Source organism: Pteropus alecto, unplaced genomic scaffold (genome assembly GCF_000325575.1).
Source record: "Pteropus alecto unplaced genomic scaffold, ASM32557v1 scaffold45, whole genome shotgun sequence".
In the NCBI taxonomy this organism is placed as follows: domain Eukaryota; kingdom Metazoa; phylum Chordata; class Mammalia; order Chiroptera; family Pteropodidae; genus Pteropus; species Pteropus alecto.
In genome coordinates this window covers 21659799-21683244 of record NW_006442491.1, presented here as the reverse complement: position 1 = coordinate 21683244, position 23446 = coordinate 21659799, and the positions used below count along the sequence as shown (strand labels likewise).

The 23446-nt window shown below is 48.8% G+C and overlaps 1 protein-coding gene across 10 annotated transcripts in view; it reads right to left on the bottom strand.

Annotated features, from left to right (window-relative positions):
- Positions 1-6633: 6633 nt before the first annotated feature.
- The window catches only part of CEP250 (centrosomal protein 250), a 40601-nt gene continuing 23788 nt past the window's right edge, over positions 6634-23446 (bottom strand). For all 10 annotated transcript variants that reach the window (XM_015597114.2, XM_015597113.2, XM_015597115.2 and 7 more), the window contains 13 exons: positions 22949-23092; positions 22160-22293; positions 20591-20729; positions 19260-19602; positions 18548-18669; positions 17450-17570; positions 16304-16425; positions 13198-15813; positions 10585-10674; positions 10227-10382; positions 9629-9730; positions 8631-8690; positions 6634-7258 (listed from right to left, as the gene is read on the bottom strand). In XM_015597114.2, the coding sequence (XP_015452600.1) occupies positions 6995-7258; positions 8631-8690; positions 9629-9730; positions 10227-10382; positions 10585-10674; positions 13198-15813; positions 16304-16425; positions 17450-17570; positions 18548-18669; positions 19260-19602; positions 20591-20729; positions 22160-22293; positions 22949-23092 (4413 nt within the window). In that variant the 3' untranslated portion in view covers positions 6634-6994. The remainder of the gene's footprint in view (positions 7259-8630; positions 8691-9628; positions 9731-10226; positions 10383-10584; positions 10675-13197; positions 15814-16303; positions 16426-17449; positions 17571-18547; positions 18670-19259; positions 19603-20590; positions 20730-22159; positions 22294-22948; positions 23093-23446) is intronic.

Here is a 23446-nt window from a genome sequence, read left to right as displayed (position 1 = left end):
ATTCCCCAAACACACCAGCTGTCTGGTGCCTTCTCACACACTGCTCCCTCTGTTTAAAATGCCCTTCTCTTATCTCCTTGGGGGAATCATCTCTCTTTCTCCAATATGAAGAGGAGAAGCTAGTTGATGGTCTCTTTTCTGGGCTTCTGAGTCACACCATGTGTTCAGAACCTATCTTCCCCGGAGGAGGTGAGCTCCATTTTCTTCCTAGCTCTAGGAGGCAGCCTGTCACCCTTGATGTTGAACAAGGGCAGGTGAGACAAGGACAGGATTCAGTCTGCTGACACATACATCCCTCTCACTCCTCAGGATGCCAGCTTTGGATTTGGATCAGAGAAGCAAGGAAAGTTGTCCCATGACTGGGAGGATGCAAATCAGAACAATGGCTCTAAGGAGGTTCTGTCCATGCCTAGCACAGAAGCAGAAGTAGAGTGTGTGGGCAAGCTCGCCATCCACACATGACACCCCGGCAAGTCCACACAAATTCTAGTCCTTTGGGTCCGAAAGCAGGGGAGTCTTGGAATTGTAGCAGCAACAGCAGCAGCAGGACTACGAGGACTTTCAAGGGTAAAGGGCAAGAGGAAATTGTGTGGACATCATTTGGGTACTGAATAAAATCCTGAATTGATTCTCTTACTTGCAAAGACAGTGTCAGGGGAAGAGGGGCCAGACTTGATATCCAGATCTCAGGGACAATATTTACATTACTTTCTCTGCCTGAGTTTACTTATGTGGCTGCTGATAGCTGGTGGCTTAGTTGAGGCTGAATGCTCTAACATTGCCTCACTTACTTGTCTAGGCCTCAGCTGGAATGGCTGGAATTGCTAGACAGCTAGGCCTCTCTCTCCATGTAATCCTTCATCCTGGATTTCTTCATGTGATGGGGGAAATATTACAAGAGCGTGAGAGTGGAAGCTACAAGGACTCTCAAGGCCAAGGCTTTGAATTCACATGATTTCACTTCTGTAGCATATTGGTCAGATCAAGTCATAAAATAATCCCAGATTCAAAAAGTGAGGATATAGATTCCTCTTCCTAATGGAAGGAGCTGAAAAGAATTTGTGGCCAAATTTAAACTCCCTTAGTATTCCACAGTGTCATGGGTCCAGTTGTGGTGGCAACAGGGGTAACATTCCAGGCCAGCTAGAAGTAGTTTACCAGAGATGTTTCTGTGACCAAGAATTCCAATTACCACAGTTAACGTGGATTAAAAGTCACACTCTTATTAACAGCACCGATGGCTAGAAGATGATGGAACATGTCTTCAAGCTCTGGAGCTATTTTCTCAACCTAGAATCCGTATACCTAACCAAACTATCGGTCAAGCCCAAGGGCAGTGTATTAGTTTCCTAGGATTGCCATAACAAGTGGTTACTAATAGGTAGCTTTAAAACAACAGAAATTTACTCTTTCATAGTTCTGGAGGCTAGAAGTCCAACATTCGGGTTGGTGCCTTCTGTAGATTCTGCGAGAAAATGCCTCTCTCCTAGCTTTTGGTTGTTGCTAGCAAGTCCTGCCATATTTTGGCGTGTAGACACATCATTCCAGTCTCTGCCTCCATCTTTACATGGCACTCTCCCTATTCCTAAATTAGCCTCATCTTATAAGAATACCAGCTAATGGATCAGGGCCCATCCTAATTGAGTACAACCTCATCTTAACTTGATTTCATCTGTAAAGACTCTGTTTCCAGATAAAATACCAGAGGTCAGGACTTGAATGTATTTTGGGGGACACAATTCTACTCTCTATAGACAGGAGATTCAGAAAGTTTATCTCCTAAATACTTTTTCTTTGGAAATTATAATGAATGATAAAAGGAAAGTAGTCCTTGTTCAGTACCAGATTCTACAGGAAACAATATTTATCTATTCATAATAATGTAGACACTTATAATAGATTTTTGACTTTTAGAATCAGCCATCCAATATGGTGGATGAGCATGTGAAAAGTAGCTAGTGCAAGTGAGGAACTGAAATTTTAATTTAATTTTAATCTGTATTTTTAAATAAACATGATGTAGTTATTGGGAACCTTTAAGTATTCTCGTGACAACTTGGATATATAAATCTACTTTTTAGATTGTAAAATTTTATAAAATCTATAGATCATGTATTACTGATGAAAACTGCATGTCCAAATTTAGATACATTGTGAGTGTAAAATACAATTCAGATTTAGAAGGCTTAGTTTCAAAAAAGAATGCAAAATATCTCAGTAATATTTTTATACCAAATATATGTTGAAATGGTAATATTTAGACATACTGGGTTAAATATATATTATTAAAATGAATTTCCTCTGTTACTTTTTCCTTTTTTTTAAACTTTGGCTACTAGAAAATTATATATGTGGCTCACATATTTCTTGTGGATAGTGTCGCTATAAACAAAGCATGTGAAACTTAATGACGCAGCAGAATGCTTACATAACAGAATGTAAATGTTATCTTTGATGACATAAAAGTTCAAAGTACCAATACTGGGAAATGTAAAGGGAAAATAACTGACAAATAGAAGTGTATAGACACACTATTCTCATCTTAGAGAAAGGGCTTCAAGAAACCTTGCTTGAAGTGACGGGATGAGAAATAGACGTTAAGGTCCATTATGTAAAGTTACAAAATGACTAAATGGCTATTACTAAGCATAATGATATGATTATATATATAGCAGGTAGTCTATATATAACATCATGATATAGTGGTATAAGCATATTGCTTAGAGATACGGAAGCAAATGCCAGAAGAATAGTTAGAATGGGAGCCTTAAAGTAAAGAGTGAGGAAGAGCAGGAGACTGATGTTCATTAAAAGCCTTTCTGGACTATGTGGGTTTTTTGAAAAAACAATTTACATGTCTTTACTTGGTAACAATTTTCAAAAAGAAATTCGACCTGAGAGATTTTTTTAAGAGTTGATTATGTCAAATATTCACTTTATTAATTTTTATTAATATGATAAATTTACTCTGACCTAGGAGGTTCCAAGTAGCCCTTCCTTTCTCCTTTGTCTCCTGCTCGTCCATGCCAGACTTGGCACATATACTCCCTCCTTACCCTCCTGTCTCTTTGATACTTGACTTCCAAGTCTCCCTTGTCAGCTGGACTCTGGGCTGAATGCCAAAGTGGAAGGGACCTTGCCAATAAGCCTACACAGAGGAGCTGTCTATGAAGAGATCTCTGATACAGCTGGGCTGGCATGAAAGACCTCATTGGGCATCAGTCTCCTTTGGAAGACCACAGGGCACAGCTTCTAGCTCCAGGCCTTGGCAGAGGTCTTTTTAGTGGTTAGCAGGTGGCTAGAAAGGTAAGAGGTGAGGTATTGGGAGGAGGTGTGGGGTGAAGGGTTGGGGGAGAAATGGAAGCCACAGGACGGGGGCCACTGGAGATGTCTGTTGGCCGCAGTCCCTCCTCCTTCCCAGTACCAGATAACAAAGCTAATCTATTGTCTGCTGAGGCACCATCATCGGGCTCAGAGATGGAAGTCTCAAAACACAAAGCCGAGTCTGGTAGCTGCCTGTATGCTTATGTTGTGGTTGATGGCCTTCTTCTTGGACCAGAAGTACAGTCAGAATGACCTCAATAAGAAGGACAGAATATGCTTAAGGACCTGCCACTGCTGCAGAAACACTTTCAGAAAGGGGATGTGTTTATCTGGCATCTGTGAGTGCTCTGCCTGCCTCCACATACCCGGAGACTCTGACTAGTTTGATGAATGCTTCAAAAGGCCCACTGAGCCCCTGCAAAAGTCAGAAGAACTCATGTCCTCTGAGGCTCGGATATTGTGGTTGATCAGTACACAATCTTGGTCTTTGCCCAGTCCCCATACCCAGCCCCAGGCCCTGGCCATCTCTCCCTTCATGGCCCCTGGCCTAACCTTCCACAGGTAATGAGTCTGGGATAAGGCCCTAAATTCCTCCCTTCTATGCTATGAACTCAAGGGCATCAAGTTGGAGAAGTTTGAGAATTAGAAGCAACAGCCAATTAAAATGTCTCCCAGCCACCCACTGGGCCATGTAAGGTCCAGCTGGCTGACCTGTCCAGTGGTTAGAAACTCAAGGTTCCTATGGGGCTCTGGCTTTGGCTTCAGGATTAAACAACATGACACGGTCCTCAGGTGGGTGCAGGGTAGGAGGTGGAGACCAGGAGGGTGAGGCCAACTCCTCCTCCTCCCCAGAAGTCCATCCTGCCCCGCTTTCCAGGATGAACCAGGCCTCTGCCCAAGGCTTTGAGACAGACGTGGAGAACATGACCACCATATGCACGCTATGAACCCCGAAATAGCCATCACTCAGGATCCCGGCACCCAACTGCTGCTGCTTCCTTTAAATGCATCTGGTCTGAAGTGGTTCATAAAAGTACTGCATGAGCAGGATGCCGTCTGGAAGCCGAGAAACCCCGGGCATGGCGGCGAGGTGGGGCATTGTAGGGGGTGACAGTGGGGACTCAAGAGACTATTGCTGGATATTGGGGCACCCCTGGGGTTACCTAAGCTTGGGGCTGCTGTGTCAATAACTCTGAAACTCAAATATCTACTACATCCAACAAACACACACAACCTAACAAAATGCAATATCAGTCATACAAGTGAGAGCACATTTACTGCCTTCCAAGGGCACTGAAGTATGCTGGGTGTCTGGCTTGGAGCCAGAGTCCAAGAATTCCCAAAGGTGTGACCAGTGCAGCTACCTGTCACCATCACGTTCCAGATACTGAAACTGTTATGGCTTCACATACACATATTACTTAGAGAAATAAAGTTAATCACTACAAAAATAGACTTTAAAAAAGTTGGTTGCCCCCAGAGAGAAGCTGAAAAAGAACGGGGTAGGAAATTGAGGCCTTCTTTTCTATTTAATTTTTTAACTTTGTACATGTAGCTGTTTCACTTTAAATAAATGAAAATCTATCAAAAACAAAGTGTGGTTGGATACGAATTTACTTTTAACCACATTACAAAATTTTCCTGTACATCCTTTTCTCAAGAGGGGACAAAAGGCTCTTCCCTTGCCCTCTTTGCCTAACAACCCCTCACTGGGAATAGGCGGCACCCCTCCCAAAGAGATGCCCAGCACCAGCCTTGACACATATTATTGCTCTTTTTATTTCTGTCTCCATTACTCTTGATTCCCAAGCTCTTCCTTACCAGCTGGACCCTGGGCTGAATGCCAAGGTGAAGGCAGTTTTATCCATAAAGCCTACATGCAGGAACTCACATTGTGACTTGTGTGGTGGGTTCCCTGATATAACTGTGCTGGCATGAAGGAACCCACTGGGCATCAACCCCCTTCTACAGGAAGGTCATAGGACACACCAGATGTCACCCCACCACTGCCTCCTCTCAGCCTCCAACAAGCACCCTGTAGGGCTCACCAGGTGGCTGTGGAGGTAAGAGAAGTGTTGGCAGGAGGTGTGGTGACAAGGTTGAGGGAGCGATGGAGGCCGCCAGGGTAGTGGAGTTCTGGTAGAGTCTGTGACCACAGCTTCCTACTTCTCCCAGTGTTGGGACCTCTGGAGACAGGGTGGCTTCCAACTCCATCAGGAGCTCCAGGGCCCAACTGGAAGTGCTGGTCAAACCGGGCAGACACCCTGCTGGTACAGGCAGGCTATGCAGATGTGGCACCTGGTAAGCAGCCACACAAAAGCAGCAAGGCAACTTTCAACCTAAGCCTTTGCAGGCAGGCCTTATCTCAGCCCATGAGACAGGTCTGTACATTGCTCCTGAACCCGACCCCTTTCTCTACAGTAATGGGGCCCAGCCTCCTCTCTGTGCTAGAACGTGGGAGTGAGGTGAGAAGTGGTCTGTGCACCTTTCCATAGGCACTGATGCGAGGAAACAACCCAATTCCAACTGACCAAGGAGGAGCTATCCCAGCTGTTCCCGCCATAGGCACTGATGCGAGGAAACAACCCAATTCCAGCTGACCAAGGAGCTATTCCAGCTATTCCCAGGCTACAGCCAGACCTTGAGACACAGCCATGCCAGTCCCTTGCTATATAGTGGGGATTGCGGGGAACCTGAAGTCTTTGGAATACACGATAACCACTGATGAAGAACACATTGTACTCCGGTGGGGGCAGAAGGGGGAGAGTGGTGAGCAGTGCCAGGCTGTGTGAGCCCCAGTGCCTTCCTTTCGTATCTCTGCAGAATGAACCAGGCCCCACGACTAGGCTCTGGGAGCATGGCCAGCAGACCTCTCTGCACATCACACACCTGAGAATTCCACAACTGGCAAAAACACGTGCTGCTGGTGACACTGAAGCCTCCAGATGTAGTGGGGGCTGCAGTGGTCCCGAGTCAAGATGGAAAAGGGCATTTTCCATGAGGTGGTCTTAGCAACCCCTCACAACACTCTCCATCCTTCAAGAGCCAGTTCATGCCTTCCTTCCTCAGCCCTTGGAATTTCTCCAGCAATTCTGACTCGAGTGTCTGTCTGTTCTTGGCAGTTGGATGCCAGCTCTCTGTGGACGGGGACTTTGTCTTTGTATGTTCTGTAACCCTTCCCTATCAGAACGTAGGCAGATAATAAATTCATGCCACCCAACAGGAATCTTTAGCGAATTCTTTCTTAATAGATGCCCATCATGCTGCTGCTGCCCAGCTACATAAGTAGACACAGCAGCAGAGAACAAATGCAAAGATCCAAGGTTTATTGTTGAAGGGGAAGTTAAAAGGGTGAAGTGCCGGGATAATAAATTCTAGACGGAGAGGCAGGAGCTGCCCCTTGGCCAGGGCAACACACCCCTCTGGGGAACTCTGCAGGTAAATGTATTTGGCCCTATTCCCATGTGAACTGGGGCCTTCCCCCAGGCCTGTAGGTTTCCTTCTCTCTTCCTGGAAACGCCAGCTGACAGGGGCTCTCAGGTTAGGTAACAGATCCACACTTTTCCTTTGGCAAATCTGCAGCTGCGAGGAAGAACCATGAATCGCTCTACAGCCATCTGTCTGTCTGTGTGCTCCCAGGCTGGCTTGTATCCTGCCTTGGCTGAGGCTGCTACCTGGAGGTGGCTTGGGAAGTGCTGGGGCTGGGGCATAGCAGGATTGGCCCTGGGGACGTCAGACTTTGAGTCAGGGACTCATCCAGCTTGCGGGTCTCAGCCTCTAGGACAGTGGCTTCAGGGGCCTGGGCCACCGCCAGAAGGGAGTGGGAGAGGCTGTGGTGCAGGTCTGCTAGCTCGCGGCTGGTCTGGACTGAGCGAGCGATGTAGTCCTGCCTCTGCTTCCGCTCCAAGGCCAGCTGGGCTCGTAGCAGGGCTACCTGGTGGGCAGGAGAACCAAGAGGGAGAGAGCAATTGAGGGCCTCGAAGCTGCCCGAGCTCTTCCTGTTCTGCTCCTGTGGCTCTTGTCAGACTATCCCAATGGACTAATCTCAGGATCAGGCTTTATACAGTGTTTGGGGGAAGGTCCTCTGGAAATCATAGAATCCAGTGACTCTCAACCCAGGCTGCACCAGAGACTCAAATTAAGGAGCCTGAATAACAACAAAACTATTGCTCAACTTCATTGACGGATAATTTACATGTAACAAAATGCCCAGGTTTTAAGTGTACATTTTGATGAGTTTGATAATGGACATGCCCATATATAACCACTATTCTAACCAAGATACATAATATTTTAATCACTGCAGAGAGTTCTATCGTGCACTTTTTGGAAGCTTTTAAGAAATATTCTGACTTGATTATACTGCGATGAGGCCTGGGCACCAGTATTTTTTTCAAAGCTCCCCAGATGGTTGTAATGCGCACAGCCATGGTTGAGAATCACTGATTAATCCTTCCATTTTTCAGGAGGGTAGACTGAGACTACCAGGAGGTGAGGCATTGGGAGCTCGGGGCAGATACAGGGTTAGGGTGAGGCAAAAGAAGCTCCTGGGGTACAAAATTTAAGGAGGCACTCCAGGTCGGCAGTCAGGGCTTCCTTAAATTCTACACTCAGGTTCCTCTCTTGCCTCACCCTCCTCTGGGCCCTGTTTCAGAGATTGCTTTTGTATGAATTAAAAGTAATAGCTTGAGTCTAGCCAGATAGTCAGGCCCTGCCAGTAGTGACTACTGATTTCAGGCTCAGAAACAACAATTTCACAGTTCTTATTACTCCTGGGTCTTGAAAGACAGGGAGAAACTTTAGGTAAATTCAGCCTAAGGGGCAAGAAAGCACTATATACAGTTTCTTTGAGTGTGAAGGCTCAACTTGAGCTCTGAGGTATGGACCTTGGCTCTGGTGCCAGACCACTCCACTTGGTGTGCTGGCAAGAGTCTTGCCTGCAAAGGTGCACGTGAGGGCAGAGGAGGCCAGGATGCTTCTGCTTGCTTTAGTCTGTCCTCCTAGACTCCTCTTCTGCTCCTCAACCCTCTTCCCTGTCCATTCCCTTCCTAAACAGGAATCTGAAGGTCTGGGGCCTGGAGCATGCTTTCTTCCCCACTCCCACCCTAACCATGTGGTAGGTTGAGTTGGAACTGGGCTCTTCTTGTCTCCGACATAGACTGAAGTCCTCTGAGGCAGGAACTATTTCCACTTTACCTGCTGGAGGGGCACAAAGGGCCAAGCACACAAAAGACACTAAAGCCCGCTGCCTGAGTGCAAAGGAGGGAAAGAAGGCTTAAAAATGGATCCTTCTAGAACGTACATACCTCTTTCTGCAGTTCAATCATGTGCTTGGCATCTGAGGAGCCCTTCTGTCCTCTTCCATTCTGTAGAAGACAAATCCCATTCCTATTGGAAGAGGCCCTCCCACCCCAGGGGTTCTGCAGGCATTCTCTGCCAGCTCATCACAGTCCCGGGGGCCAGGGCAAGGGCTATGAGCCAGAAGTGTCTGAAATCAAAGTGAACTCTATGGGGCACCATGCCTCCAGCCCAGTGGGTGATGCCCACAGAGACCTGATGCTGAACTTCCAAAAGGCTTGGATGGCATTGGCTTCACTGAGGCACCTTTTCATCTACAGAAGTTCACCTGCTTTGTGCTAGCCCTGAGCTATGAGCTAAGGATGCAGAGAGGAAGTAAGACGAGGTGCCTGCTGTTGGAAAGCTCTTATTAAAGTAAGAATGATGGAGAGCTGAGAGATACTCATCCACCGGAAACAGACTCTCTCCACCAGGCTAGAGCGCTGTCTACTGATGGGCATAACTCTGCTAAAAATGCTGGTTTGGAAGTCTTCCCTAAACTCCTTACCCAAAAAAGGGACTCTGGCACCAGGAAATACCATGGACACTAATCTTGTAAACTAAATATTTCAAGGGGCTAGGAGGTCTAAAAGGTCTGCAAAGCTGCATCACCCAATACCCATATGCCTGGGATTCTGACCAAAAGCCCAGTGAGCCCTGCTCCCGGGTGAGCCTAAGGTACTGGTCTGGGAACAGGTATACTAGACAACAGTGAAGGCTGAGTTCCTCAGAATGCAGGGCAGCTAGCTGTGACTCCACCCCGCCCACTGATGTTGGGCCTCCTTCCTGAGTCAGGGTCAGACTGAGCCTTGCTGAGTTGGGCAGAACCCAGTCAGGAGGGACTCTGGATTGGCAGGAGTGGCTGGCTCCCCTTGCAAGGGTAATCTGGGACATGCACTGCAGAGGGTTGTTTCTGGTGGCTGAGGCTGGGTTCTCTTGAGGCTATAGTCAATGAAAAGAGGTAAACCTGCGGTGTGGGTGACGATGCTGTGACTTCACTGATCTCTAAGACCCCTGCCCGCGATGCGCGCAGGAAATCCTTCTTCAGCTTCCTCCGCTCTCGCTCCACCTGCCAGGATGCAAGTGAGAAATCAGCACTTGGCTTGGCCCTGGGGCTGGAGCACAGCCACCCTTTTCGAGACGGGTATGAGTGTAAGGGGACGGCAGTCACAGGAAGATAAACTCCTGTGCTGAGGGGAGAACATGCTAGGGCAGGTCCAAGTACAAGGAAGTGCTCCTGGGACAGAAGAGGTAGAGCTAGCCTTTCAGGCCTTTAGAGCAAGGGTCAGCAAACATTTTCCGTAGTATTTTGGGCTTTGTGGGCCATTCGATCTCTACCGCAGCTATTCAACTACACTACTGAAGCCTGCAAGCAGCCATAGACAATAGATGAATGAAGGGGCATGGTTGTGTACATAAAACTTTATTTTGAGAAATAGGCAGCAGGCTGAATTTGGCCCTCTGGCTGTAGTTTACCAATCCTTGCTCTGGGGGCTGCACGAGAAGTAGACTCACACCCACTGGACCCTGGAGGAGAGAGCTGAGGACGCTCAGAAGTTACTTACCTGCTCCAAGGTGGTCCGCAGCTGGACATTGTGGCGCTGCAGCCTGCTCCGGTCAATCTCCAGCTGTGCCACTGCCTGCTGTAAGTGTTCAAGCCTTTGTTCCCATAGCTGCTTCTCCTCCATCCCAGGACCAGGCTCAGCCTCCACTCCTGAGACCTATGGGAGAGACCTGTGAATCTCACCTGGGTAGCCCCTTAGACTGGTGGGGAACAGATACAGGCAAAGGGACCAAACTGGCAGGTCCGGGTTTCAGGACCCAATTCCCAAGAGAAGAGGACAAGTGCCTGGACAGGAGCTCCTTCCTGGGCCATCTGTTCCCACCAGACCCCCACTTCACCTCCCCCAGCTATACACCCACCTCTCCTCTGGGCCCCTGTTCTGCTCTGGTCGGGCCGGGGCTGTGGAGCCGCTCCTTCTCCAGGGCCTGTCTGGTAAGCTCCAACTCACCCTGGGGTATCAAGGTACGGAACAAAATCACATCGTGACAACCTCATACCCAGACCTACTGTACCCTCCATTCTCAGTTCAATTTTCTCATCAAGTTATAATCTCATGTGTTCTGGGGCCTCTGAAGTATTTTAGTGCAGAACCTGCATCTGTAAAATGGATAAACAAAACACAGAGGGATCTACCCAAGGATACACACTAAACTTGCCTTGTTTTAGATCCCCCATAAGCTAAGTGATAACTTGGAATGCTGAGGTGTTATGGAAAGAACATGGACTTGGAGCCACACAGAGTTGGGTATTATGTCATCACTTACTGGCTAGATGACTTTAGTCAGGATATGAGTTCTCTCCAAACCCCAATTTCCTCATTTGTAAAATGACTACATGCTCCATGAAGCACAGATCAAGCCTTTGGGGTTAAATCCCTTTAGATAAACAGGGAACTTAGTGCTAGGTATGTTCTAAGCATCCTATGTTTCCTAAATGATAATAGTCAAGAAGAGAGACAGATAAGAGACGATGAGTATACAAGTGTGAGTGGAGACTGTCTGGGAGAGAGGAAGAACTTTGTAGTAAAAAGACTGCTTAGATCTAGTTCTAGTTCTGCCATTTACTAGCTGTATGACCTTGAACAAGTTTAGCCTCTCTGAACTGCCAAACTTCTACTATAAAATGAAGGTAATAGCAGTTACTACTTTTCAGGGTCATTACGGAAGAAAGTGAGAGTAACACTCCTTGGCATATAAAATGCTTAAAATAAAAAATGATACCACTGAGATAAAGGGCTGCATCTGAAAGATGTCCTTGAGTGTGTATGGGAGGGGAGATTCTGACTTGAGCTACACTGAGTAAAAACTGCTTGGAAACCCAAGAGTATAGACAGGAAGTGCCTTCCTGCTCAGCTGCATACCTTACTTTCTCTGTGCCTGTAACAAAGGGCCTGGCAATAGGAAAGTTGTTCTACTTACTGTATGCTTCCTTCCTACGCACTTTGCACATACTATCTCGTTTCATACGCAAAATGGCCCTCTGGGGCAGGTACTATCATTCCCTATTTTATCCATGAGAAAACCAAGAGTCAGAGAAGAGAAGGCACTTACCTAGGGTCACACAGCTAACAAACTATATAACTATTTCAAATCCCAGAACTTGACTCGTAAATGCAACCCCTTCTCTGCTTGTTGCCCTTTACCAGAGCAGAGCTTTGTGAGCTCCCAAAAGGCAAGTCCCTGCAAGGCTGTGTGTCTGAGATGACAGAGGGGGTTCTCCGGGGCTTAGTACAAGGATGGAGAGTCAATCTCCCAGGAAAAATGAGCTAGGTTCCTCTCGGCATAATAGATAATGCCTCTCTAGGTCCAACAGTCAACCTAGCTTTCCTGACCGCCTACTCTGTGCAGGTCTGTGCTCAGTCTGGGGGTGCAGAGATGACTAAGACATGGCCCCTGACCTTAAGGTTAAATGTTATATCCTAACGTCCACTTTCTCTCTCACTCAACGTTCCACCTAGAGGAGCCCACTTATTCCCAACTGCTGATGACTCCAAAGTCTCTATGTCTAGTCTCACTCTCATCCTTTAACTTCGGATTACTTTACAGGTCTGCCCGTTGGACGTCTCCCCTCGCATGTCCCACGGGTACCTCACTCCATTTCCAAACCGAACCCACCATTCTACTCATACTACTCTTCCCCCAACCTGCCTTTCTTTGCCTCAGTGAGCGGAAACCTGGGGCTTTGGTTTTTCTTTATGCCTCCGTCTCTTAGCAAATCAACGGCCAGAAGTCTTATGATCATCTAGGTCCACCCACACGCCTCCATCCACACTTACTATCTCAGGTCACTGTCTCTCCCCTGGACTTCTGTTACAGCCTCCTAGTTGGACTCTCAGGATCTACCGCTGCTCCACACAGAAGCCTGAGCAATCTTTCTGAATTGTATATCTGATTGTGTCACTCCCTCACCTTAAACCCTTCATCCACTTCCCACTGGTCACTCAGGTCCTTAACTTGACTTAGAAACCCTGAATGACAGGAGCCCCACTGTCCTCTTTCTCTTAAACAGGCAGCTTGAACTCCCAATACAGATATTCCATGTTCTCTCTCTTATCCAGAAAGCTCCTCTTCAACCTGTGCTTGGCTAATTCCTTGCTGGTCCCTTCAGACCTAACCTTAAACACCACTTTTACCAGGAAGCCTTTCGGGACTCACCCCCAGGAAAGGGAAGGTGTCCCTCCAGTATGGTCAGAGCACACTAAACTTCCCCAGTGAGACACTAATTATAATTAAGCACTGCATTCTAATTGCTTATCCACTAGTCTGTAAGCTCTATGAGGGCAGGAGCTGTGGGCGTCTTATTCTCCTTATATCCCCCAGACTAGCACAGTAACCCGGATTCCACTTACGTTGAGGTGTTATGACCTTAGCTTTCCCACACCTTGAGGTGCTACAAGCCCAGGGTGGCAGGCAGCCCGCGCTCTGACACACAGGGCTCTGCCCCCAACCCTTACTAGACGTGGAGTGACTCACCTGAAGCCTTTGATGTTCCGAGTCCCGCTCCAGGACAGAGGCTTGTAGGAACATGGCTACCTCCTGCAGGTTGCTAACGCTGGCTTTGCTCTGGGCCAGGGACAGTGCCAAGTCCTGGGCCTTCTCCCTCCACTCAATCTCCCTGGCCTCTGTCTGCCTCAGGGCTGCCTGTAGTCGCTCCAGCTCCAGCTGCAGCTTGGGTCCTAAAGAATCAAATTTTGTAGAGGGCTCCCCCGCTGGCGCTGGCGAGGCTTTGTGACTGTGGGCTGAGTCCTCCAGACTCTTCTTTTTCTCCTTCAGCTCCAGGATCTCCTCTTCCTTTTGGGCGAGGGTCAACTGTAGCTCCCTTAGGCTCTCACGAAGGCCCATCATCTCTTCCTGTTCTCTCTCCTGCCCTAAATTCTGCTTCTCCTGGATTACATCCTCTCGGGCCCTCTGGGCCAGAGACTTCTGCAGCAGCTGCCTCTGTTTCTTCTGACGTCTCAGTTCTTCCTCCCTCTGGGCAAGTACCTGCTGGAGCTCCTGCAAGGACTGCTGGTGGCGGAGATCCCGATCCTGGATCTCACCTTCCTGCTTTCTCAGGGCCTCCTCCAGCTGCCGGGCTTGTGCCTGGCATGAGTCCAGGGCAGCCTGCAAGGTAGCAGTACTGGCCTCTAGGCTGCGGCTCAGTTCTGCCTGCCCAAGGAGATGCTGCTCTTTCTCCTGCAGGGCAGCCTGAGCCTTGCTGAGGGCCTCCTGCAGAGCCTCAGCATGGCCCCGAGCAGCCTCCTCCCGATGCTGGGAGGACTGGCTATCTGCCCGCAGGGCCTCCAGCTCCTGGTCCCGTTCCTTGAGCATTGCCTCTGCCTGCAGCCGGCTGTCTTGCAGGGCCTTGGCCTCTGCCTCGTGCTCCTGTGCCTGCTCTGCACACTGCTGCTGGAGGGCCAGCAGAGCCTTCTCCTGCTCATGAGACTCAGCCCTTAGGTCACCCAACACCTCCTCCAGGGCCTGTACCCGCTGTCCCTCCACTGCCAGCTCTTCCTGGAGCCTTCGCATGTGTTCCTTGCCGTCCTCAAGCTCTCCCTGGCGCGCTTTTAGCATCACGTGGGCCTGCTCCAGAGCTCTCTGCAGAGCGCTTGCCTTTTCCTTCACATTCTCCTCCTGCCCCTGGGCCTGCCGCTGTTGGTGCTGCAGGGCCTCGAGCTCCTGGTCCCTCTGGGCCAGGGCTCTCTGGGCTTCTTCCAGCTGACCCTGAAGTGACTGTTCTTTCAGTTCCGCCTGTTCCCTGGCTTCCTGCAGGTGCCGCTGTAGGACCACTATCTCCTGTTCTCGCTGGGTGAGGAGTAGGCTGGTCTCACCCACCTTTCTGTGTAGGCCCTGGAGCTGCTGATCCAGCTGGTCCTTGTGCTCCTGAAGTTCCTGGATATGCTCCTGCTGGCATTCCACCTCCTTCTCTTTATCACGCAGGATCAGCTTCATGTGCTCTAGGTTCCCACGCTGTGCTTTACTCTGGCCCTTCCCTTCCTCTGCCCGCTCCTGCACCTGCTGCTTCTGAGAAGCCAGCTCCCGGCCTCGCTCTCTCAAGGACAGCTTGATCTGTTCCAGGTCCTCCTCTAGGATCTTGGTCTGCAGTGTCCTCTGATCTTCTAGGACCTGAATCCTTTCCTTCTGCAGCTCCGTCTCCTGGCCCCTCCTCTCGAGGTCCTGAGTCAGATGTTCCTTCTGCCTCTGCAGTTCCTCGATCTGTTCTCTCTGGGACTTCCCCTCCTGGTCTTTCTCCTGGAGCTCTCTTGCCAGAAGGCTGCTGTGGCTCTCTAGCTCATGGATCCGGCTGCTTTGCACTTGCAGCTCCTGGCTCTTTTCTTCTAAGTCCAGTGTAAGGTGGGTCAGAGCCACCCTCTGCATTTCCCTCTGGGCCTCCAGCTCTTCGATTGCCTTTTCTTGGCACTCTATTTTGTGATGGTTTTCCTCTAGTTCCAGGGCCAGGCATTCCAGAGTAACCAACTGCTTCTTCAGATCCTGAATCTGCCCTTTCTGGGACTCAATCACTTGGGCTTTCTTTTCGAGTTCTAGCAGCTGATGCTCCAAGATGTTCCTCTGAGTCTCTCGATCCTTCTCAAGCTCTTTGATCTGCTCCTTCTGCACAGTCAGCTTCTGCTCTCGCTCCTGGACGGCCATGGGCAGATGCTCTAAAACAGACCGACACTTCTCCAGCTCCTGAATCTGTTCCTGTTGCAGATCCACTTCTTGGTTTCTCTTCTTTAGGTCCAGTGACAACAATTCCAAAGCAGCCTTCTGCATTTCCCGCTGCTTCTCTAGTTCCCGGGTCTTTTCCTGCAAAGCCTCCACCTCCCCTTCTTTCTGGGACAGGGCCTGGGCCAGGAGAGCCAAATTCTCCTGCAAAGCCTTCCCTCGGGCTGCCTTCAGCTCACCCTGCTCTTGCAGAGCCTGGGCTCTCTCCCGCTCACTCTCCGCCTCCTCATTCTTCAGTTTCAGTGCTGAGCGAACAGTTCTCAGGTCTTCTTCCAGGACTCCGGCAGCACTTGCCTGAGCCCTGGCTTCTGCAACAGATGCTTGCAAATGTTGCACCTGGGCTGTCAGGTTTTCCTTGGCTGCCTGAAGCAATTCTCGCTCATTCTGGAAAACAAGATGCACAACCACCTTAATACCGTCACTCCAACACAAGTCCTTTCTTTCCTTACTTTGTAGCACAAGCACTGTCAAAGACTTGGGCGAAAAACAAAACAACAACAACAATAAAACAACTAGTGCATTCCACTTAAGCTAATACTGTAAAAGAACATCCCACCACATCCCAGGGCTCTGCTATGCTCAGAGAAGAAGGTCTGGTGCAAATGAGCCATCCAGACTCTGGTCCTTTAGGGCAAGGAACAAAACTCTCAATCTCAATTTGGAAAAATTAATTAAAGGAGGATTCACTGGGGCTTTAATAATGGCCCTCAGGGACATGAGGACAGCCAGAGAAAATGAGACACTGCTGAAGGAAGCTGGGCACTACATATGAATGGGGTATGACCACTGGCCAAGATGAGCCTGGGAGCTGGAGCCTGAGCCTAGGGGGACTACTCTTGCAGTAACCCCCTTCCCCAAACCAGCACCAACTTACCTGGGCTTCCATTCCCTGCAGCTCTGCTCGCCGTAGGCGACTCTGTAAGGATGCCACAGTTTCGTGCAGTTCCGTCAGCTCAGACTCTAGGGAGTTCTGTTTTCCTTCCCACTTGGATTTCTCTTTGGGAAGAGGAGAGGTAGTGGAGCATAGGGCCCATGGTTGGGGGTGGAGGAAAAGAGGGATATAGAAGCAGATGGAGAATGGGAAAGCGAATCAAAGGGGAGAAGGCCAAGGAGAGAATTACATCCAGTTTCACAGAGATATCACCCATCTGCCAGCTGCTCCTGTTTGTCTAGGCTCCTTGCTGCTTCCAGACTCGTGTCTGTATCTGCTGCCCAGCTCTAGCACTGCCTGATAATCATCCCAACACTTCCTCATCCTGACCTCACATCCTCAAGCCTGGATTCCAGACAGGAGTGGGCTAGACAACGTTGGAGGACCTTGCCAGTCCCCAATTCTATGATTTTGCAGAGGTTCCTAGAGACCAGGGTTACTCTGCTGGCTGCTTCCCACTCCGATTTCTGCAAAATGCACCAGAATCCAGCTCTATCCCTAAGTGGCCCCCTGAGATACTTCCAAGGCCCAGACCCACTCCCCAACGAGTTCTCTTCTCTTCTACAGTAGAGCCTTGAGCCTCAAAACCTTCCCCTCTCCTTTCCTTCGTGAGTAGTCACCACCCTTTCTAGCCCTTGGCTGTGGCACAGATATGTTCTCCCCAGTTTCTCCCTCCTTGCTATCCCCCAAATAAGCCCATAATCCTGCTGTCAAAGATAATCATCTTGAGGGCATAGCTGGAGATGACAAAAATAAGTAATGTGGATAAATGACAAAAGATACAGAATTTTATAATGTTCTCACAGTCCTGGCCCTGGCACTGGGTTGCCAATTTTTTAATCTGCAGTTGGAGAAAGAGGAAGCCTAGACAGCAACTTCTCTCGGTTCACCAGATCTGTTTTTCCTAATCCCATCTGCCAGGATGGCCCTCAAAGGCCAAGCAAAGCAGAAAATAGTTCATGGGGTCATCACTTCTTTGGAGATGCCTCTAGGTATCTTGTCACACTTGCAGATAAGTAGTAAAGAATGGCTGCTAGGTCTTTCCTCTCCCCTCCATCCAAACCCCCCTGCCTGCCTGGACCTTCTCACCTTCCCGGTTCTGGGAGAGCTGTCTCTGCAGATCCTGCAACTCTGCATGGACCTGGCTCTTCTCAGCCTCTGTATCAGTTAGACTCTGTTCCAGCTTCTGCACCTGATCCCTCAGATCATCCTGGGAAAACATGAGCATGGCCAAACAAGTTCCTCATCTTCCACAGAGCTATCCTAGTCCAGGGCCCAAGCCCTCTCCTCACTCTCAGCCTCTGTGGGGGTCTGTCATTTTGGACCTACTCCCAGATTGCTGGATTATTTATCTTTGAACTTGTGTGTATCTGATGACAGGCTCTGCTCCAACTGACTGGAGCCCAGAATCCTGTTCTGTGTCATTTAAAACAGAACTGTTAAAATTTTAGCTCAGGGTCACCTCTCCTTTCCTCGAACTCCTACTTCAAAGCTTACCTTAAAGGTCACTTCTTCCTTCCCTCTGACTTTCCTCAAGTTAGAATGAATTGTCCCTTTTCCCTATTATCACTATGTGCATCCATTATCAGTCCAATTAATTCTATCGGCTCTGCTTTATTTTAGAATGTAGTTTGCCTCCTCAGCCATGCCAGGAGCCTTCTTGAGGGCAGAGATCAGGTCTTTCTGCTTTTTGTGTCCTCAGCTCACAGTGGCTGGCATATGGTGGCACTCAATTTTTACTGACTGATAGGTTCACTGTGAGGTGGAATTTGCAGGACATTTAGTTCAGTCTTAGGCCTAGAATATTTCTATAAATGGCAACCTCAAATCTCAGAGGTCCCCAATTTGTATGTGTGTGTCTGGAGATTTGGCATCAAGAATAATTCATGGCTGAGAGGAAAATGATGAACAACAATAGCACGCATCTATGCACATTTTTTGTTTACGGAGCTCACGTAAGTCCCTCACTTATTTAATCCCCACGACCTTGTGAAGTGGGCATGATTTGCCCTATATGTCTAGCAAAACCAAGCCCCAAAACAAACACTTTATTCATGGTTGCCAGGTAGTAAGTGATAGTGTGGAACTCATCCCAATCTGATCTCAAGAAGAAAACAGGTCAAAATGCTTTATGAGTCTTTTTCAGGGGAGGCAAAGAGGTCAAAGAAGGAGAGCAGGGAAACATACCCGGGCCTGCTGCATCTTCAACAGGTCTTGGTGAAGCTTGTGGAGGGCAGATGCCACCGCCTCAGTGGAGAGAGCCGTCAGGAGGGGCCCTCTCTTAAAGAGGATTCTTGCTCCATTCTGGTCTGAACAAAAGAGGAAACACCTCCTGACTTGGTTGCACTATGAAAAGAAACAGCCATACCTCCCCAGACATGGCCTTGGCCTTCCCACTGGTCCCTCCTCTCCTAGCCCTTCTCAGTTCATTCATCGCGTGCGTTTTGCGTACCTATGTGCTAGGTACGATGTTGGGCATTAGGTAATGCTAGCTATCACGTGAGGCATTTAGTAAGTGCCAGGAACTCTGCTCATTCATCGCGTGCGTTTTGCGTACCTATGTGCTATAGGTACTATGTTGGGCATTAGGTAATGCTAGCTATCACGTTAGGCATTTAGTAAGTGCCAGGAACTCTGTGAGCTATTGTACCTCTGTAACCTCATTAACTCCTTAGAAAAGTCCTGAGGGGTGGGTACTTTTAACATCCTCATTTTATAGTTGAGGAAATCAAACTCAGAGAGGACAGTTGACTAGCCCAAGGACACACATCTAGCAAATGGCAGACCTGGGGTTCAACGTGATGCATATTGCTTGAAGAACTGCATTCCCCTTCCTTCTCCCCTGGGAGCTAGGCCTGGCTTTGGCCAAAAGGACTGAGTACTCGGGTGGCTGCCTCACCTGGCTCAGGGCACCAGAGGGAGGGAGCAGAGTCTCCCCCACCACTCAGCTCAGGCCTGCTGTCACAAACAGACCCCAGGGCCTGCTGCAGAACAGAATAGAGGCTGGCTAGCTGGACCTGGGCATGGTGCCCAGGCTGCTGCTCTGCAGCCAGTGCCTCCAGCTGGCTCTCTGTGTTGCGCAGTCGCAGCTGTAGTTGGGCTGCCTTGGCTTCCTGGGCCCACAAGGAAGCTCGCAACTGCTGCTCTGTTACTCGAGATGTCTCTAGTTCCTCCAGCAGCTGTGCTTCCTGGGCCAGAAAGTCAGCCTCCTTTTCCTTCATCTCCTGCTTCAATAATTCCACCTACAGGGAGGAAGTGTAGTCACGCTGAGCAGGGCATGTATATCTTCTTCTCAGACCCTCCCAAGCCTGACCCCCTCAGTCCCTGTGCAAAACTTGATCAAGGCTGGGAAGATTTCAGTGGGCTCAACTCTCCAGCAGGCCAGGAGGGTTCTGGAATGAGTGTTATGCCAGAACTGACCTGTATGCCTACCTACTCACTCCTGACACATGGGCGTAGGCTATACACATGGGCTTTGGCCCTGGCCCAGCTGGCAACTATGCCATTTCCCTGCTATGATTAAAACTCTGCCTGAAACCCTGATACTGAGCCTAATACAACCAGTCATGATAACGATGGCCACCATTTATTGAATGCTTATTGTGTTCCTGACATTTTACATATTCTTATAATGGTTAAAAATCTTCATGCTTGTTTTATGGATGCAGAAACTGATGCTCACACAAGCCAGAAGTAGTAGAGCTGGGAATCAAACCCAGGATCATCTATCAACCAGACCTGGGTTCTTATCTGCTGCAGTCTACTGTCTATCTCTTTCTCCTTCACTTTTCCCCTCCCCGTCCCACCTTTCCTCTGGACCCAAGGTCTGGGGTGCTCCTATGAGCAGACTGAGTCCCTGGAAGTCCTTTTGCTGCTGCCTACCTGATCTGGAGTAATACTTGTTCCCCCTGCTGTGTCTTGCCAAGCAGACCAAGCGCACAGGGAAGTGGTCAGGCTTGAACCAGGCCTGTGTGAGCTCTGCCCCTTTGGGCACTGTGTTCAGGGCTGTCAGGTTCTCCACAGGGGGCTGTTTTCAACTGAGTCAGTTTCCCAAGCCCCCACCCTGCCAAGTCCTGGATTCCCCCTCCTGCCAGGGCTGCTGAAGTCCCAGCATACCCTGTAATGAGGAAAAAGAGAAAGGTCCTCTTTATGGACCTGAGCAATGGCCCCCCACACTCCAGAAGCAGGCTTCCACGGAGGGCAAGGGCCCATAACCAGGGTGGGAAGTACCTGGGCACTGAGCTCTTTCTGTCCTCCCTGGGCTTCCTGCATGGCCTGGCGCAGGGAGCTCAGCTCTTGTTGTCGAACAGAATCAGCTTCTTGTAAAACAAGAAGTCTCTGTTCCTTTTCTGCCAGTGACAGAGTCAGGCTAAAAAGAGAAGAGTCGGAAAGCTAGGCAATTTTCTCAGAGAATGAAGAACTACCTTCTCATTTGACTGTTCTAAACATAGCACTGATAATGAAAATACAAATAGTAATGAGAATGATTAGTGATAGTAATGAGAATGATTAGAATGATAAAAGCTACCACTAACTGAGCACCTACTGAGTGCTCCTAGGTATTTCATGAAATATGATGCCTCATTCAACTTCAGTTTATTCTTCTCTGAGAATTTCCAGAAATAGCTATACGAATTCAACATGTCCAATTCTTTCCATCCCCTCTGCACCTCCCCTCCCCACAATCATTCACTACTATGTTCCCTATCTCAGCGAGTGGCACCTCCATCTACCCAGTGCCCCAACTTAGAAGCTTTGACTATATCAGATTCTCCCTTCATCCCACATTTATCCAATCTACGACTATATGTAGCTGATTCCAACTTCCCTTAAACCCCTTCCCTCCCCCACTATCCCACTACTCTATCCTGGTTTAGCTTTAGTATCTCTCATCTAGACAACTGTACCAGGCTCCTAAGTTGTCTTCCTGTCTCTAGTTTCATCAACAAAAGGATCTGTCCCTCCCCAAACTCCTATAACCCTGAGAATATACACAGATTTTTATTCTGGGTGGTCTTACCTCATTCCTGATGCTTCAGGTCATCATGATCCCTTCTAATATGTCATACATTGGATTGTGTTGAGTCCCCTGCTTAAAACCCTCCAGTGGTTTCCTACTAAATCTAAATAACTACAAACTCTTTCCTGTGACCTACAAAATCCTGAATGATAGGGACCACATGTCACTCTCTAGCTCATGTCACACTCCTTAGTCGCTAGGCTCTAATCACACCATACTTCGTTTCACCAAACACCCTAAGCTTCGCTATGCCTCAGAGATACTGCATATAATTTCTATTCCTACTACACAGAACTCTCCCACTTCTTTGCATGGTGGCTCCATTTTATCCTTTGGTGATCAGTTTAAATGCCACCTTCCGAGAAAGGCCTTCCCTGACGTGTAACATAGATCTTCCCCTCCCTACTCTCATTTCTATTTCAGCATTCTGTTTCTTTCCTCCACACCATGTAACATAACCTGCAATAATTTAGGGGATTACTTGATTAATGTCTTCCCCACAAAACTATCAATTCTGTTGAAGTAGGGACCATACTGTCTTTATCACTGTATCCCTGACACCTGGTATGGTGCCTGGTGCGTAATGCATGTTCCCTAAATATTTACTAAATAAATGAAGTGTAGGTGTAGAAGACAGGGACTGTGGCCTCTCCACATGACTACCTGTACAGCCCAGACCTGGAGACATAAAAGGCTAGGTGACCTGAGCAAAGAGCTGTCAACCTCACAGTGACCACTGTAGCCAGACAAAAGCCAACTCCATGGCCTGTCTAGCTTACCTGGCTTTCTCTCTCTCCAGCTCCTTCTGAACTCGGCTATACTCTCGGGCCTCTCTCAGCTTCTCTTGAACCTCCTGCTCCACCAGCCTCTGGGAGTCATCCTTGGAAACCAGCTGAGACTTCAAGTCCTGCACCTGGAAAGTTCAAGGCGTGAAGACAAAGGGCAAGAGACCAGTGAGAGGATGCTTGTCACTTAAGGCTTTAAGGTCTTTCAAGGTTTACCACAGTCACTGGCTCATTTCCAATGCTCTGGAGGTTTCACCAATCCTTACACACTCTTCTTATCCACCCCTTTCCACAAAACCCATTCAGCCTAGTCACTTGTCTCCCCATCCTCACATGTGCTGGATAAAGGCAGGCACAAATAAAAATCTTGGCTGAATATAACTATGCCCAATGGCAAAGTGATGGGCAAATGTATAGTGATTGTATTTTTTTAAAGGAATAATCAGACCACCATCTGATATAAGATTCTGAGAAGGAAAAGCAATCAGAATAAGAAAAGCAACGTGGTGCATAAAGATACTGGATCTATGGGGAAGATGGGAAGAGCAACTGACACTGGAGCTGCCCAAGAAAATCTAAGTTCTGGTGCATCACAGAGATTACTATCCCAGGGCTCTGAGAGGCATATGCTCAGCTCTGAGCAGCCGTTAATCTTCCAGGGACTTCCTTTCCCCTCCCAAGCTCAGGCAACAGGGCCAAGTTTCCCCCTGTCCTGCACGTGGGCGTCAGGAAGCCTGGCTATGCTGGGGAAGGGCTATGGGGCTGGAAGGGAGGAGGAGGGACCTGCTTCTGCAGGTCTGTCTTATCCAGCAGCAGGATGCTGTGCTCTTCCTGGAGGGCGACAAGGCCGTCTCTGTGCTGCTGGGCTGCCTGCTCCAGCTCCCACTGAGCCTCCCGGAGCTGGGTCTGCAGCATCCCAATGGTCTCCTGCAAAGGGAGAAGACAGCTATGAGAAGAGGAAAACTTCTACCAGGGCCTTGGTCTTGAAATTTGTGTTGTAGAAATCCATGTCATATAAATACTGATTTTTTAGTTGGGTTGGCAAAGCTGAAGCAGGACCCAACAATCCACACTGTTTCCATGATGCCCTGCCACCTCAACTCCTCACCTCCTATTCCCTCTACTGCCTCACGAAGAAGGCTAGCTCACCAGGCTTTCTTAGTCAGGGTCCCTGAGTTGGCAGCAGTCCCTCACCCAGACCATCGCGACAGCCTCCTGTTGCATAGCCCTAATTCCACTTGATACCACCACCCCCTACAAACACACACACACACACACACA